This window comes from Bombus impatiens, unplaced genomic scaffold (genome assembly GCF_000188095.3).
Source record: "Bombus impatiens unplaced genomic scaffold, BIMP_2.2 scf_0452, whole genome shotgun sequence".
Taxonomy (NCBI): domain Eukaryota; kingdom Metazoa; phylum Arthropoda; class Insecta; order Hymenoptera; family Apidae; genus Bombus; species Bombus impatiens.
Window position 1 is genome coordinate 592,892 of NT_176871.1, and position 19,118 is coordinate 612,009.

At 40.8% G+C, this 19,118-nt stretch overlaps 1 protein-coding gene across 1 annotated transcript in view; it reads left to right on the forward strand.

Moving 5' to 3' along the window:
* LOC100743225 (colorectal mutant cancer protein) overlaps nt 1-19,118 on the forward strand; it is a 60,781-nt gene that overhangs the window by 12,427 nt on the left and 29,236 nt on the right. The window contains exons 2-3 of the mRNA XM_012387132.3: nt 6,794-7,023; nt 7,857-7,993. Of these exons, the coding sequence (XP_012242555.1) occupies nt 6,794-7,023; nt 7,857-7,993 (367 nt within the window). The remainder of the gene's footprint in view (nt 1-6,793; nt 7,024-7,856; nt 7,994-19,118) is intronic.

Genomic DNA, 19,118 nt, shown 5'->3' on the forward strand with positions numbered 1-19,118 from the left:
AAGAATCGACATCAATGATCTTTTACGATGAATTTTACTTTGATCTAGATGTTAGTCTGAATTTTTCGGTAGACCTAATTGACCATCGACGTCTAACCTACGTATTGTACATTATCGAAAAAGTAGCACTCGCATACAGTTTTGAATACTCGATGCTTCGATTCAGAATCTCGCTGTATTATTCGTGGTTGCTATAGCCTGATATACATAAGCCTTATCAGAATAAAAATCAATCATGTAACTTTCATCTGCCATATTGGATGCCCGGTTGTTGTGCAACGAAAACGACATCGCGCATGAAGAGTGAATCCGCGCTTCTCTCTCTCTCTCTCTCTCTCTCTCTCTCCGTACATCCGATTGTTTCACAATAACCGCGTTTCCTGATTACGAGTTACGACTACTTTCTTCGTCCAGAGTCACTGCGTCGGATGCACAATGGTGCGAACTGAAAATTACGCGGGCTGTTTGGTAGATTCGTTTCCAGTTTTGAAGACAATGCACGGAGAGAAAACGCACGCGGTGTCAATGACTCAAGACGCTCCTACTGTGCAGCCTCGTTCGTTGCACTCCGCCATGCATCGAACACTGTTTGCTTTTCTAACCTGACTCTTTGTCTTCTCTAACGGCCATCTCATCTGTTTCCTTGACCCTTTTAGAACTAGTGGAATAACACGGCTCAAGGTAACTTTTAGGAAAACTGCTAGCATTTTATAATTTATTCGATATCGCTGAGATCGTTCTTTACATCAGCTTTTACATTTCATATTTATAGCATCGGTTCTCGTAGTCGTGTAAAATTATTCATACGCCTAAAAGTATTTATTTATACGTGGATCTCGCTGTTAATCAACAACTAACGCTACATTATAAATCCTATAATTAATACCTTTTGTAGCCGCTGTAACATATCGTATTTCAAATATTATGTTCGACCTAATTCGAGTAAAACACGCTTCTACGTCGTAATAGGTGGTATGTTACACAGTGTAACAACATATTCTGTTTAAAAAATTATACTTAACCTATTTTTCTCCTCATATCTCGGTGAAATATTCTCCGCGTTATCACGCTATTATGGTCTTTGACTGAAGAGAAAAATCAATCTCGAAATTCCCTGTTAAAACCATCAACTCTACTTTTCTACCACACTTCGTCATCGATGTACGTAGCTTCCGACTTCTGAACGACTCTCTTCACAAACTAACAACATCGTATGATCGCTATTTGTTACGATATACGTATCTGCATGATCTCTCGATCGACACCAGCCACAGTTTTGCTAATGAAGCGTCGAGCAGTTGACTACGAGCCAGGCGGGCAGGTGAAACGAGGTATGCCAGAGTATGTTTAAAATAAAGCCGCGTGTCAGCCGTAAAACCGCACACGGGACATCGAGTGACACGCATCGCGGTGGATTAAGTCGCGTTCGTTTCACGCTCGCGAGCAATCGCGTCTCTCTTTCTCCGGCTCTTTTTTTCCCTCCTCTTTGCCGGTGGAACCGCGATGCAGCACGACCCGCGTGCAGTGGCACTCGTTGCATCGCTTCGACCAGACCTTCAAACCGTGTCCGATTGCGCGTGTCATCGGTCGAGATCGCGGCCCACGCCCGATCACGGGGATGATGGAGTCGTTGAAAACCTGGGAATCTAGAACGTTGGAGAGGCTGTCCCTTAGGAAACTCAAAAGGAAAATGTCGAGGTGGTACGTATCTCACTTTGCCGAACGAATTACTCGAATTACGTGTAAATTTCGTTCTCGTGTTGAAGAAACATATGCGTAGTACGAGTAATCTGAATAAATTGTTTTACCTAGCAAAGGCAAACAGTAGGATAATGGGTAAAAGTTGTGTAAATGTAAATATAGCAACTTGCGTACTGTCGTCTCGGTATAAAAATGTATTTGCGAACGTACTTTACGGAAAATTATACGTGCGTTAGAAGTGAGAAGGTTTTCATGTTAAAAGAGAAAGATATATTCTATCATAGCGCTATAAATACTTGAATTTCTTGAAACTTATAAGATTGTACGTAGAAGCGAGTATAAGAGGAAATAGCATCCAAACAAGATATTAAACAGGTCCTTGGAATTTTCTCTTATAATCATAATGTTGAAAAACGAAAGGATAAGAGAAGATAGGAAAATAGTTTGACTATTTCTCATGGCGTATAACGAATGCTCGTTTTCATTTAATGTCAACGAACACTTCCACGTATTTACTTCCATCTAGGCTAGTTTTTGAAGAATGCCGTTTTTGTCTATTTGAACTAAACGGTCTGGAATCAAAAGTAAGAGTAACTCATTTTGTGTACATTCGAGAGGATAAAATAGCTTCTCTGTAAATAGTACAAATATTATTTGCAGCATTTGATTTACCATATCCATTCAACGCGAATTACCACGAATGAATACGCATCTCAATCATAATTTTACAATACGTAGAAATGAGAATGGTATACGAAGATACGTGTATTGCGTGTGAAAGCAACGGACGAAACATAGCGACGAATCGTTCCATTCATACGAAAGATACAGTATCGCTCATTATCAGTCTCTTGTGTTAGTCCGTCAGCCTCTCTCTTTCTCTATTTCTTAACTAGGAAACAAATGATCGACATCCAACTACTTTATTGCATAGATGGATACATGGTTGTATGGATGGATGGATCGTATTGCGTATGTGGCCCTATTTCAGTCCTGAACGCGTATCTCGTACGCATCTCATGATCTACATGTATTTCAGAGAATTCAGAGACGTCTGCTTCGATCGACGTTACTTGCAGTTATTTTATACGTTAAACTTGCAGCGAAGATAGCCTCGCAAATATCGACAATCGCTGCCCTTTCGCGATAAAAAGCTGAACTCCGTCCGTGCAAGGTTGGAGATCATCTGACGCTTGCGAAACAAGAATACCAAAGACACTGACCATGTCGATTATCAGCTTGCCATTCGGCTAATTTCAATTACAAACAACAACGCCTACTGTTCCTGAAATTAGCCACAGATCCGTCCGAAATTCCTTTCTCCAAAATCACGTCGTAGACGACGGTCAAAAGTTAAGGATGCGACAAACCCAGATAGTATGGAATGTCTGACGAGCCATTAAGATCTAGAATCGAACGAGAGTTTCCAGCTGTGGATCGAACACTTGGAGACGATGCTTAAAATATTCGGAGAAACTAGTACGAGTAGGTGGGTCGTAAAGAGATCATAGATGTCTCAGAAACGTAAAATCCCAGAGTCCACTGCTTTCACTTAGAACGATTTTACGATTGTATTCGAGTTCGGCCAGTTAAGCTATCAAGCCGAACACGTAACAGGTTTTCGCTGTTAACCCAAATCCGTTTTTACGAAGTTGTAAGAACGAGGAGTGTTGAACCGTCTCCATTCTGACTGTACATCGTACAATGTATACAGTGTACACTACTGTACACGCGGATGCTTGTTGGCTCGGAAGATCTCGAGTGTGCTACTTGCGTCTACGCGCTCTCTCGCTTCTTTTTCACGGTGTCTCCGACTTGAGTAGCGTCTCGCGGGTACCTCGAGGAAATCGGTTCAATGGTTTGAAGAGGCGGCAAGGTACTGAATGGCACTCAAACGTTCGCCTGGCTTCACGTGAATTACATAATGCTTACGCATTGATTGCGTCCCGTTAATCACGACCGGATCTCCGTGTCGACGCTCTTTCCCTTTTTTGTTTCGTCATCCTTTTGATTGCAATTTCGCTCGTCTCTGGCCTCAACGTCCATTCTGCCATGAATACGATCGAGTGTGAAACCTCCTGCAGATTCTTTTCTTCCTTTTTCCGCAAGACTTTCCATTGAACGAAAGTTGATTAAAATTGCGTGCTATACGCTACGTGCTGAATAGGAGCGCAAGGTGTGGCTGTCACGGAAATAATAACGCTTCTGCAGTTTGCAGACCGATGCGATTCCTTCCACGATCCACGTGTTCGCGTTTTACACGTGCTTGGGCAAACATAGAGGCACGTGGAATTAGATGAACTCGCGTTATTCGATCGGTATCTTATTTCACGGCGCTTCTCGTACCCGCCGTACGTCCCAAAAAAGAAAAAAATAGCGAAAAGTTTCGTGGAAGGGCGAGGGTAAAGTTTCAGCGAGAAAGTTTTCGTCGTCACCCCTTGTTCGTCCCATCGAGTTCCCTTCTTTCTGCGAATCGTGAATACTATGGTATTTTTGAAGTAGATCTGGAAGAGAGAAATAATTTACAAGATATTATTGGGGAAAGTCATATCTCGGTGGATACTTTAACGGCCAAGTTATCTCATGCTGTGCTTCAAACCGACAGAATATAAAAGGTTTTGGAATTATTACTAGAACATGAAAGGGGATGAATCTACATGCAAAATAAGCTGAATATGAAGAGTGACATTCTATCATATGAAATCCTATTTTCGGGTAAACTGATATCGAAGATCTGTCGAGAACTAGTACATTTGCATTGTGATATCCATATTGCTGTTCGAATTTATTACATTTATTACATTAGGCAGCGAGGGACGAACAACGAAGTAAAGGTATCTTTTTCGCTAAAGAATTTTCATTTATTAACGTGAAAACCGTAACATTCCGCGTAATTCCGCGTATTTTGTCGAACGAGTAATTAATTTTATTATTATTATATTATTATTATTATTATTATATCAACAACTTTTTTATTTACAGTTGCTCCCAAAATAACGTAGAAATTATAAAATTATCTAAATGGAACAGAGGGTGTAGTTGATTAAATAGTTTAAATTGCATATTTCCAGCGACTTTCATTGTAATTTTCCCACATTTAAATCTATAGGTACGAGGAAATCGCATTAATAATTCGCTTATTCGCCACGACCAATAATTCGGTTTTCATCTGTGTGTAACACTTCCACGTTAATACCAGAACTACCAGCGTGCCGATGAACCGAACAAATCGTATTTTCATAGAAATTTTATAGATTTTCATGATTCTTCGTCTTTTTCAAATATACGAACGAAAGCTTTTATTTCTTATTGCGTTCTAAGCTTCGTCCTATTCCCAGCACTTTAATTCCTCTGAGGCAAGTTTTATACTTCGGGCGTTAGTAACTCTAGTGTTAAATCGCATCCGGACCACGCCTTTTCCCTCGCATCGCAACAAAAGACGTCAGCATTCACGGAGAAAGGAGACAGAGAGTCGGTTTTAACGATTTTCTCCGAATGTCCGTGTCTGCTCCGTGTAGCCGATGAATCTTTAATTCCCCGTTATCGATCGCCCCTGTATGTCCGTCTTCCGCGTGATTCCCCAGCGTTCGCCGAGCGCGGTGACGTTTTAATCGAGCCTCACCGATGATACTCCATCCTGCTGTCGAGGAAAATTAAGAGGAACCCGCCATTGCAGAGACATCCGGACACCGCGAACGCGACGTTGAATACGGTTTATGAGCGTGGCGATTTTAATTAAGTAGCTTAGCGGCGCGAGCCTGCTGCCTTCTCCGTTGTTTCTGCGTCGTCGGCCGCGACGCTTCTTTAATCTCGCGAACGTCCAGCGAGTACTACGGCAGAGTACCATCTTCGATCTATGAATTATTCAGGGAATAAATTATTCATGGCCGTAGGAACGTAGTTATGTGGCCGCGTTTCGCCAGACGTGTGATCGCCTGGAAAAACAGGTGACTTCAGACCACGTCCCCGTCGGGTCAATGGTTTGACGTTAATGAGAACCGCGGATGACAAACTGCTCGAGTAGAAGGGACCATCGAAGGGAATTTGAATTGCCGCAGGGACGTTTGAATTTTTTACAGTTACTCTGATTTATGCTGTCGTCCATAAGTCTTTGGACGCTTGGTATACTTAGAGCAGGCATCAATGAATATTGTAATTATAGAATGAAGTTGATATCTCTGATATCTGGTAATCATACTATTACAGACGAACCTTGGTAATTCGAGTCTCTGTAATTTGAAATAATATTTTAATATCGATATAGTAACGATACTACAATACGAATCCTTCGTTTGAAATAATACTACAATTTTGTTCCTTCTCTTTATACTCCGCTGTGAAAATCTTTAAAAAATCGCCCCCATAATCGAAATTCGAACAAGCCCAACCTTTTCAGATCGAACTTTATCTCTACGTCGTTGTACCTGCAGCTTGAAATAATAATGATAAATGATAAATCGTATCTTAACTTGCTATCTGACCTACCACAGTCAACCTACGTATACTCGTTATACTTCTAGCCCTCTCACTATACCTATAACACAAATAATCATTTATTTTTGTAATTGAATAATTGATCTCTTAAAGTTGAATTTGTCTTTCCTCGAAGCTCTGCCATTCGAAAAACGTTAGACCTTGAACACATCCTCTTTAAATCACTCCCGTTTGTTAACACTGACCTTAGCAGGACTTGATTCCGGATGATATCCGATTAATCAGTTTCCCGATTTTTGTTAATTATAAGAATTTTCATAGAGTTAGACGAACAGAAGAAATAACAATGAATGCACGATTTTAGATGAAATTTTGAAAGCGATCGTTTGACCAGGCCTGGTAAGGTTAGCGTTAAACCACCGATACTTGAAAACTTCGATGAGACAATGCGTCCACGACCAAGAATTTAACTCTTTCTTTGAAATTGGCAAATGTCAGAAAATCAGTTACAAATTAGCAAGTGATTTATGAAGTAGAATGTATTTTATATTTAAACTGCGTGGAATCGTGAAAGGTTGGCAAACGCGACGATTATGTAATTCTGCGATTGTCTGGAACAGCTCGAACGAAGGCTATTCTTTTCTGTTTGAAATTGCAGTCAGGATCTGCTGACGGTATGCAGAGAACTGAATCTGGAGAATTCGGTGGAGGAGTTAATGAGAGAATTGGGGGCGGACGAGCACGGTCGCATTTCCTATCAAGAGTTCCTCAGGTGTCGCTTGGCTCTTCGACCGGAGATCGAGGCTCTCAGGTCTGGCAAGCACAGAACTAGTCCTCATCATACGCACACGCCGGAATACTTACCGACTAGCAGCGACAACAGTCTCGGTAAGCTCTTTCCTTTTTCCTTCTTTTCGTAAGTGGCAGGCATTTTCGCAGAGAGTAAATTCGAAAGATATTCGTTGTTGATATTTCAAAGATAAAAGAAAGAAAATTACAGTTATATCGTTTTATGCGTTTAGCGTTAATCGGGCGACGATGGATTCTTTTGTTATTTTCGTGGATTCTGCAATTTTTTGATGTGAATTTATATCTCGTTTTACGTGCAATATTGCATGATACGGAATGTCTCAAGAATCGTAGTACAACCGGCCAGGTGGTAATCCTGCGTGCAAAAATAAGTCGAAGAATAAGAACATTTTTTCATTTAAAGCTTCGATTTCGAAATAGCTGAGTTTGGCAATTAAACGTCCTTTCTTCTGTATTTAATTTGGACGGTTTTATGAATAAGGATAAAATTAGTACTTCTTGAGAATCACTTTATTAATCACGAAGCAAATCTTAACATTTTCCATGTTTAAAGTGCAGGCATCCACAGAAACAGAAGTTTCATTATTCGAAACTTCCAATATTAGTACGCGCGTAACTAACGAGTTCTCAGACTCATTTTCTTTCTTTCTGGAACATCGCTCGGCCGGTTATATCAGAATTTTTAAGACACCCTATATATGTATAATGTTTCAAAACCTGTCAGCATCATTCGCCTCGTCAATCTCGGATAAACATAAATCTGAATCAATTTGGACAGCCGGTTCGATCCACGTTCTTCTAACAGACATCCGATTTTGGTCCACTAAATTTCCTATTTTCAGCCGTGATTTTGATTTTACGACGTTGAACGCAGTTCAGCACAGATGATACGCTATTTCACTTATGTTCAGGTACCGTATCTGGACGGCATGAACGCTGGGAATTCGATAGCGGAGCACGCGATCTCTCGCCGGAACCCCATACTCTTCAGAAACTAGTGGAAGCTGCCGCAGGGGGGACTGGAAACATGCTAGACTTGGCAAACAAGGTGAGCTCGTACGATTAAAACACGCTCTTATCTACTTTGTCTTACCAAATGCGAACGTTTGAAATTATTTTATCGAGTTCAAAATTCACTTATCGGCGCTACGGCTTAATCTACGTTTAAAGTACAATTACAAAAGAGTAACCAAACTAGAAAAATATAATGGACCGAATATTTCAGTGTTCTCGCAGTGTACTTAGGTATTTTGTAACGAATTTCTATTCAATTACGGCAAACACCGTAATATAGTGAAAAGTAATTCCTATTTGCTGTTTGCCAGTTGTTAAACGGTAATCGATTTTCTTGAATTAATTACGAAGATGAAAACGATAGAGAATTTTACCTTGGTACACGATACACAGTTTTATACAGGTTCCTTACGCGCGTTAAACGCTTCTATAAGCACTCGAATACTTTCGCGAGCAATTGTATATATCGAGCAATAAATTTCTCTATTTTTCATTGATGTACCTATCGATTGTCAGAAATGTTACGAGAATAATTGTTGGAAAAACGTAAAGATGAGAACTGATAAAGAAATAGCTCTTGATTAGATAGATTTTATATGAAAATAATACCCTGCGTGCGCTTGCAAAAAAATACAGCGTGCAATATTTGATTACTGTGATGTATTCGTCGGAGCATTATTTCTATTTCGTTCGAAAATCCACTGTAACCATAGCCTAATGTCGATGTTGTCTGAAATGTCTGGTTCTCTCCATCGCCATTACTCAGCCGTAGAGAGTGAAACGTGCGAAAGGAAAGGAAAGATTTCAAAGGAACTGCAGCTTTATAGAGCCGTAGCGCGAAATTGCCAAGTGCGAATTACCCCTCGTAGACCGGCAAATAAGTTTTCTCGCCAGAAAAACGCTGCTGCTTTCAGTTTCTTCCCTCGCCAGTCTATGGATCCTCTTGTTCTTAACCGGCCACGTTGGTGCGTCTTTACCTCGATCCCACGAACCACGGGAATTTCCTCACCAGGTGCAATTAACGACGTTTCAAATGCCACTCGAACGTGATCCGTCATTATATAACGACAGATTGCACGATCCTGTCGCCTGTCCCCTTATCCCTCTGGGATAAGTTTGGCGAATATCTCGACTCGTTAAAATTGTTCCAGTTTCCAGAGAATCGATAACTTGGACGCTATAGCGCAGTCGTTCGTTTAATATCACGTGATTCTGGCCTTATCATTGTTTTTTACTCATACGTAAATAAATAAACGAATGTTGGATTTGTTAATTCTAAAAGTGACGATTCTTAGATATCTTGTACATAACGGGGCTAATTAATGGCTGGTAAAATACATAGAATTACGTGAAATATTATGGACCTATGATATTAGGTTGTCCCAAAAGTTTCTTTCGTTCTATAAGAAAATAATAGATGCACTACATTTTTCGTTTTATATTATTTTATATCGTTCTATTATTGCAAAATGGATCATATGTAATTGAATAAAACAATATAAAACAAAAAATGTTGTGCATCTACTATTTCCTTATAAAACGAAAGAGACTTTTAACCCCAAGTTGCTACTTCTTCTTAACTTTAATTACGGCTGATTGAAAATAAGTGCCATGGTGTAAACGTAGTAAAAGTGCAGAAGGGAAATAGTATTGGTTTATAACGTACAGATGATGTACGGTGGTAAAGCGGAAACTGGAAACCACTCAAAGCCGAGAGTCAAGAATTAAACAAATAATAAATAAATTAGAATCGATTAAAACGATCTAATATTTAAAATGTTCGTATCTGAATTATGGATTTTTCTGATCTCGCGCATGTTACTTGGAAACTAGGCTCGAAAAGAATTCCGGCAAAGAGGGTAGAGGATCGCGTCGTAGGATAAAAGGCGAATAAAAATCGGTCGAATTCCAAAGCGGTGAAGAATTATCGTGGATCGTCGCGGTCGTAGGAAGGAAGCGATGAACGGGGGAGAAGGAAAGTGCGGAGAATGGCATACGGCATTTACTGCCTATAAATAACCGTTATTACATAGTACATTACCACACCGAAAACGCGAGAAAGCAAGAGCAAACGTTTAGCCAGCTGCGCTTGCGGAGGTGAGACCGCGAGACCCGAGGCAAAGCAACCTGAAGTGCGTACTTTGCCGGGCGAAGAAAGGGATCTCTTTCGACTGGGCGAGCCAATGGAATAAGGTTAAAATGCAGTCAGCCAGCGAGCGGCCGCGAGATGTGGTTCTAACGACCGTCCGCGCTTTCAAATTACCTCGAAGCCAAGTCCAACCAGGCCGCTTTCAGAAATTTTGGCTTTCTACAACACTTTGTTGTATCGTATTCGTCGTTTTGATATTTCGTAATCACGACAAGAGACATTGACATTGAGATCGGATACTTTTTTAATTCTATTCGCAGTGAAATATAAAAAGTATTCGTATAATTAATTCTACAATAACTTCGTTTGTCTTTGATATCTCACGATCATGCCAGCAACTTAAATAGCTTTTGAATGTCATTCACAGCGAAGGACAAAAGTATTCGTACGATTAATCCCGCGATATCTCGTCTCCAGAACAGCAAGAGCTAATTAACCTTCTTCGATGGTAAGAACAATTTAATTAGGAGATAAGCAAATCTTGAACAGGTGGCCGGCAAATGGTTTGAAACACCCGCAGGATCACTGTTCCTACAAGGTCCCCGGAAGTACGGTCTGGTCATCGAAGGTAGACGTTCGTACGGCTAGTTTGGATTATTTCTGCGGCTGAACATTATCTTCTCTTGCCAGGAATTTGCATGATTACGCGAATAAGAGTGAAGTTCGTCCCGGTCGTAAAAGTCTGTCTTCTTTTGACGCAAGGAACTCGAATTTTCAACGACTGTTCGCGCGCGTGGCTCGCTTATAGGTGATGATTTCGTTAGTCGTTAGCCTGTTACCGAGCCAGAATTTCCATGGAAATAGAACACTGGTCGCGCAGGTGTCAACGTTGTCGGATAAACGTAATGCTGTCGTTAATTCCGTCCCCTATCCGACGGAGATCGTACGATTCGCGTGGAAACGCGTAACAACGCGATCGCAGTCCTGGCGGAAATTAATTCGCGTACTCGTCCTTCGGGCGATTTCGCCGCGAACATACTAATTCGAGTTATTTGAATCGAGATATGGGAACCATAGCGAGGAGTTTGCGTTGCAGAGAATTTCATACGCGTCGTTTCAACTGGTGAATAAATTTTACTTCGTCGACCGACGTCGATCATGGATCGTGTCAATAACTTGCTAAGTGTGTGTATATTTGCTCAGTAAATACAGCGAGCCTTTTATGATGATGAAACTGGAAGTTTCACTAAATCTATTAGACGATTTATTTTACTTTGGGTATTATATGTATCTGTATATTTGTACAATTTATTATACTATATTTGATATATTTTATATATACATATTTGTAATTTGTATTTTGTACATTTTTCCCTAAAATTGTTCATAAATGGATAAACATCCACGGTCTTACGACGATAATATGACGTTCGATCCGAAGAAACCGAAGATTCGGCACTGATGCTTTACACGTTGAAATCTGCATCGTGGAACGCGTTATAGCATGTGTAGACTGCTTATAAGACGCGGGTACGCATGGTAGCGGGAACTATCCAAAGAATCTGCAACGCGTGCTGAAGATATATTTGCCAGGAGGTCGTTCAACCGGAGTTCGCCAACGTTTATCCTGAACCTGCCGATAGCACATTATGGGACGCGTATCGATTTTACGTAAATCAGTGATATAACGTTACCGGCTACCCTTAATGGGATATCGTTAGAATTACTTGAGATATCAAAATGCTAAAAGCAAAGAGACACGATGTAATGATTTCTAGACTTCTCTCTTTTTGGATTCTGCTCTGCGTAGCAGCGAATGTTCGTCACGGGCTTCATTCACCTAGCGATATTCCAGAGACTCGGTTTGCCAGACAGACAAACCTCGCCCACAGCGAAACTTGCGGTAAACTACGAAATGCACTTTGCCGTCTTGGCGCTAACAAACGACATGGAAGTCCGCAGTCTCCGTCAAGCTTTAACTCCCGACTGAATCTCCGGCTGCTCTTTTCCTTCTGACGTATTCTACCCGCGGCGTACACCAAAGTTCGCACCAGTAGAAAGCCACCGTGCGGAATCGATCTCAAGAACTCCGCAAAATCTTATCTTCGAGGACACTTTGTCGCGCTTGGCAGCGCGTGTCGGGAACCTTCCGCTTAATTATTCAGGAATTTTCCTTGACTTATGGGAACCATCCGGACTGACCTACTTCTGCTACGTTTTACCGATTCCTCTTTCAAAAGAACTTGCAACTCTTTGTTCGTCGCTTCTATGATTTTCAACTTGTATTTCCGAGTGACACTGCGTGGCTGAGCAACGTGAAACTTGATGCGTTGCGGAGAGAAGTGAATTTAAAGTACGAAATTTCAGCTTAAAATTCAGGCGTTCGGAACATATAGATTGGGCTTCGCTGTTGCTGAATGCTCCGTTTAGCAGTTAACGCTCGAATGATATCGCGTTGGATTATAGATGAGTGCAGTAATTTATGTCGGATTACAGAAATTTAGGGTATTTCGTTTTATCCTCTATTCTACCTTCTCCGTGGTAAAGATAAAAATTATTTATTGCAGTCCGTTTGTATTATGTACGTTATATTACACGTTCTATTTCTCCAGCTAAAAGATTAGATTTTCTGAACTTTCTGTCATTGGGAAAAAGATTGCATTGCTAGAATCGCAATCGATGTTACCATGTACCTGCGTTCCTTTCCTCTACACGAGAATGTAGCTTCGAAATGTTTTCTACACATGTAATACTCGCGCTTAAAAACATCGTCCCGCTGGAAAGACCAGACAGTCACGTAAAATTTTCTTTTAATACATCGTAAAAGAAGTTTACCACGCTGATTTTTTCTCAGAATTTTTTCATCGTGCCTTCGTCTAGATAAGAAAATCTTCCGTACGCGTCCTTATTAAGCAGGCTGTATAAAATTACTGTACGGTAGCTGGATCTCGAGGAAGGAACTTTGCAACATTTTTCGTGTTCTCGTTTAGTATGGCCGCCGGTGCAGTTACAGTACGTGAACTATGCGGCCCCGTATGATTCCAGATAAGCCGAACATGGCTTATTACAGATACGACAGATTGAATTAAGCAGCACGATTATGGTATGCTTTGTATCCGTTATCGCTGGTCCACGATACATAGAACAGGACAAGGATTTGACCAGAAACAATAGCTTATCAAACGTGTAATCTTATATCGTACGGGTATCGTCTCGGCAAAGCTGATAACTTTCATGAAACGCTATTGGGGTCATTGATCGATAACTCTCCCGAGGAGTGGTGTCTTCTGTTGTCTTTCCATAGGGAGGAACCTCGGTGTCGTTCATGCCTCTTACCACGAGCAATTGTTTTGTTCTCATGGCCAAACTTCCCATTGAAATTCCTTCGATCCGTCCACCGATTTCTCAGAAATTTCCATGAATTTCGAAGTGCTACTTTGCATTTTCTGTGTTAAACCACTCTTCTGAGTTCTAAGTTCTAAAACAGTGGCGATATTCACCCTTAACCTTGTTGTATTCTCCCTGCGTCACTTTCCACGCAATTGCTTTTTTCTGACTTAAAAATAAACTTAGAAAGTATTTTAAGCTTATTGGTGTACATGATCTTTTATTTCAAATAATTCTTGACAATGTTAAGTATATTCTGTTCGCTAAAGTGACAGCGAGATGGAAATATAAAGATATAAGGATCCTGAACAGTTTGAGAGATAGTCGTGACGCTTAGAACGACGTTGTTGCGGAAATGAACGTTTTCAACGACTAATCAACGTAGATCCTAAACAGACCGAGGCAAGCTCAGACATTTCAAGCTCGACTGACAATCAGATTCGTTTCAACAATTAAATATTCGTACAAAATATAATGTAACATAAAGGCGCAGCTTTATTGATATTCGTAAACAGTTGGCCGTCTGCTCGTAACCTCTTTGCGTACTGTTGGCAAATATGTTCGTGGTACAGTCACATTTATCAGAAAATCCAATGAAACCCCATTTACCTGAACTTATCAGGAGACAAGCGCTTTATCTGCATAATTGGATCCCTGCAAATTTCCCTGCTACCTACTATTTTTCGTTCGCATAATAGGAGCTCACATTCACATGAATGAATTCAACCATTAAATTTCAGTTAATCGAACATTAATTAAAATTTCGTTCCAACAAACGAACTTCGACTGCACTCGCTGTTCGAATACGCAAAACTGCACGTGAACCCAGCAATTTCTCCAATTCATCCGCACGCGATCTTCCACGTTACGCGCAAATCAATTTGCAATATTTACACGACCTAAACGGTATCGATCGGTCAAATGGCTCAGTCAGGTTGCAGAAGGGCAACCCGTTTCCCTCCTCTGCCGCTATAGGTCGCCATCACGGCAGGCAGCATGCGATCGCCAATAAAAATCCGTCTGATTTCATCGAGCTAGAGATACCCAATGTCGTGTACGAGCTTTCCTGTTTGGTTCGTGGGTGGAGCACACGTAGCCGAGCTGTAGGTGTTCTCCAGTTCTTTCTTGCTTAGGCTGTTCCAGGAAAGACAGAAAGATCGTTACTTTCCATCGCCCAGGCCGGTTTCCTTCCCCGGATATTTACTTCCGGCCTGTCTTCTGTCTCGAGAATTTCATCCCAGCAAGCCAGCCAGTGTGTGTTAAAGGCTCGAGACGAATTCTTCGGGAAGGCATCGCGACGCAATAAACGCTGGAAGGCATCTTGCCACGCAGACGACGATATATCGACGCACGCGCGAAACTACCCCGGCAGTCCTCGCAATTAACGGGAATCTTATTTCTTTATTAACGCGTCGTATACTCTGTTGTTTACTGGCGTTCCGCTTTTATAGGCGCGCCTCTGCACCTATACTGTGCCGGTTTACCTCGTAAATTCACTTTTCCCAAGGACGTTCCTTGGTTTCAGCGAACGGACAGAGGAATTTGACGCAGTGATCTTTTGATTTACGTCGACTGGTATACTGATCTGTAACCCACGTTTCGTTACATTGTTTTTAAACTAAATAAATTGACGCCCAACAGTGTGAATGATTTAGATAACATCGTCAGAAAGAAGCGCGCGAATATAATACAATATTTTACTAGAATTAAACTTACGATTATTATTTGTAAATATTACTTGAATCAATGTTGCGAAGTAACATTATACAGAATCCGACTTGTTGATTTCCAAAAGAAACAGGTCATTCTGAATGAAAAATGTCATATACACTGTGGGTTTTGGTTCGCCTGTTTTTCTTTTATTTATTTCAACAAGATAGATTCTACATTGTCATAATTGGCGTAGAGTAATCATTTTTTGATTTTTCATATATTTCTTATCTTTCTTTTACTCGTACAGGCTACAGGAGGTGTGTTCAATACGACGACCTTCCTCCCGTAAACACGAATCTATTTTATTCGAAGTTTTCAGGATCGTTGCCAGCTCGTTCTTGTAGTTTCATTTCTGATACTGTCACTTGCATTCTGTTTGTATTGCTTGTAATGCCATATCGACGTATTCTACGGTAGAAAATTTATATGGTATCGTGAATAGAAATTGAATCACTGAACTGAAATTGACAGCTTGAAACCAAGAGTCGGACGACGGACAGATGTAAGTGTTGTAAACATTCTGCTGTTTCCACGTGCCTTGTATCTTGTGCCACGCTTGAGCAAGGTAAACAACAATTACCTCGGAAACGAATCAAACAAGATCCATAGTGTATATGAGTTTTTTCTTCAGAATGACTTACCAAACATACTGGTAAAGTTATTCGGTTTCCTCTTGGAACGCTCTGTTTATTTATTTCATTACTATGGAGTTTCATTTAGAATTTAGCGTACTCTAACGTTATAAATATCGTTATAGTTTTGCATTAAAATAACTCATGACACGATCTTACTAATCTCCGATTAAATCCAATTTATCGTACAGCGGTACAATTTTCAGAAAATTACGAAACAAAGATTCGATTTTGCGAAATTGTCGAGGCGTATTTCCTTAGACGCCTATCGATATCGAGCCACAGAAAATGGAATTTGAATCTGTTATTCCCACGAGCAGCTTGGATCAAACGGAAAGTAAACGTTTCTTTTCTGTCTACCTGCAACTGGCGGAGGACAGCGTTAATTGAGAAATTAGCGAAGTTAATTAAGAAGCCACACCCGGTCTATCCTAATTGCACTAATACTATACCTATCCTAACCCAGACAGCTAGCCCCTTTTTTCCTTAATTCGAACCATTCCCCGCCGAGAATTTCCGCAATCTCGCGAACCTCCGCCCGCAATTTGCATATCTTTGCGAAGTTTTCTGTTCTAGAAATCTGAATCGATGTTCGTTCTTGCTCGTTCCCATTCTATTTTATCGGTCTGCTGAAACTTCACGACTAAAATCCGAATTTTCCCAACGAGCAAGGACGATCCATTTCCTAATGGAACGATGAACCGTTACTCGGATTGTTTAGCAGGCCCGACAGGTGGACAAATATTACGAACTGGCAAACAGGTGTGGCGTACGTCATTAAAGGACAGTTATCGTGCACAAATACTCACGACAAGATATTTACAGAATGGAGAAAAGTTTGGGAAATTTTGGATTACTGGTGGGAAAGTTAATATTAGTTTTTGATAAATACTAAGAAAGTCGATTTCAAAATGGTCATGCGATAGCGGATAGAGGAAAGTTTAAAATTGCTAAGTTATTTGTTCGTGTACATTCTGACACATGACACTGACAGTTTTTGTACAAATTTCTTCCATCATGTTGCTGACAGTCATCTATTCTGGAATATACATATATTGCTAGACTGTGAATATTTATGCAAATTCATATTTCTGTGAATATATATTACTTATAAGATGGAACCTGACCAGAAAAGTGTTTTATCTGTTAAATATCGTAAACGATATTGTACTTCAGATAGTATATATATATCTTTTTTTCACTATGTATGTATTTTTGCATTTTGGAATCTGATAAATGCAAAAGTTCGCAGCCTACATGCTACATTTATTCGCCACTCTTGTCACGTATGATTCTGTTTTGTGAAATTCTGGTATTTTTCTACCACTTTCTGTATCTCCACAGCGATGGACAAATGGAAGTTTAAAAATTGTTGCACTATGAATTTTAATATCTTTCGTACCATACTAATATTATATACCGTATTGGTAACAGTCATCTTATGCATCCTATATATCATATTTCTTCGTTGCTCTTATCAAATATAAATCCATTTTGTGACATTCTAACGTTTTTATATTCCTTATTTTATAAACTTTCTTTTGTCGCGTATTCTATATTTACACTTCCGTTTGTCGTCTACTGTATCACAGTTTGAAATTGCAGGGATCGTTTATCACGTGGATCTCGCAATTAGAGAGTCCAGCGAAATTCTCGTGATCTTACCTGTCTTCCGTAATCGCTGCAATATCACGTCGCGTTCCTTCGTAATCATGTCAGATACAAGTTCCACATCGTTTGCCTTTAAACGGCGATCGTTCGCAACCAGAGGATCACTCTTAATGGAATCGTTTCGACCCGATCCCGTCCCTGTTTCTATTAATCGGGCAGAGTCATTAGTCGACAGACACGCCGGTGATTTTCACACTTCCTGGCAATAAATAATCCAGCGTCAATGGCGCGGAGTGCCGCACAATAAACGATCGCGGTTTCGCTATCGATAAGAAGGTCCGTAAAGGTCTTCGAACAGTCGTAAATTGTCCCGCCCATGAATCGTAAAGCTCCATAAAGCGTATAAATCACGCGGCACTCGCATTATAAAGCGTTTCGAATACGCGATCCACCGATGGTGTTACGATGTTTCGTGCAATTAAAACTGCTGCTCATGTTGACGATGGATCGCGTCCGTTTCGATACGCCGGGAATTGACTTCGCCACCCGGAATGCCGATAAGACGAATGGAAAGGCACGCTCTTACGTGGGACGTAATAACCCACGCGGCGACTTGCCTCAAACACACAGTACAAAGATATTCGAACACTCGTGCAAACCTTTTATGAATATTCCGTTTGTATTACGCGAAACATTTTGGAATTTCATTAGCGGCGTAACGAGGCTCGACCATCGTTGTTATTATATTTTTCTACCTTTACGTTCCCCATAAACGGATAAACATCGTCAATTTATTCACGACTGAACTCGACTGCATAAGATTAGACGTTTTAGTCATTTATCCCTCGTTCGTCCCCTCTGGGTCGAGTAATTTAAACAATACAGTTGCTCACGAACGTGTTCGAACACTCGTAGAAAGCCCTTATGAATAATTTCTGTGTATTATGCTTCCACATTTTCGAGTTTCATCATCGCTTCGCATGAAACTCGACTATACCGATTATTACGTTTTTCCACATCTACGTTTCCCATAAAACTATGAACATATTCGATCTACAGTGGTCACGAAAAGTATTTGACACCGTTGTGTTTAGCATTCGTTAGTGATTTCATGCAACTACGAAAATTTACTACTATGAAAATGAAATATAGAGCCTGATAAAAGCAGCGTTTCTTTGTAGTCGTCGTATTTATGACGTAGACTCGACCGTATAAAATTCATCGTTTTAGTCGTTTATCCTCTGCGTTGCTGAAACACATAAAGGAGAGTCTACAAACATCCCGTCACGAACTTGTTGTACGACCTGATACTTCTTAGTATTTGGTTCAAGGAAACTCTAGCCTTCCATTTCCTTCCCACCTCCCTATATCTGCACGACCGTTTCATCGATTATGCTCGATCGATGTAGCTGGTAAACCATGCACCACGAGATAAGACACAGCAAGAAAGCTTCGTCCCTCGGCCTTGAACAAAGCACCCTGTCACACTTATAGACAGATCGGAAGGGGATGGAACAGATCGTGGCGGGCGATATCCGGCTCTTCTCGTGCGCTCTGCTTCGATTGTACTCGACAAGGGGGTGGCGAGTACAGGCTACTTACTTTTTATCGGCTGCAATAACCGCGGCGTGAAGTATCGGGCTGTGTAACGCGACAATTGGAGCAAGCGAGACCACCAGAATCGGAGCTTTCGGTGCAACGAGCCGTAAGATCGGCGAGGCTCGGCG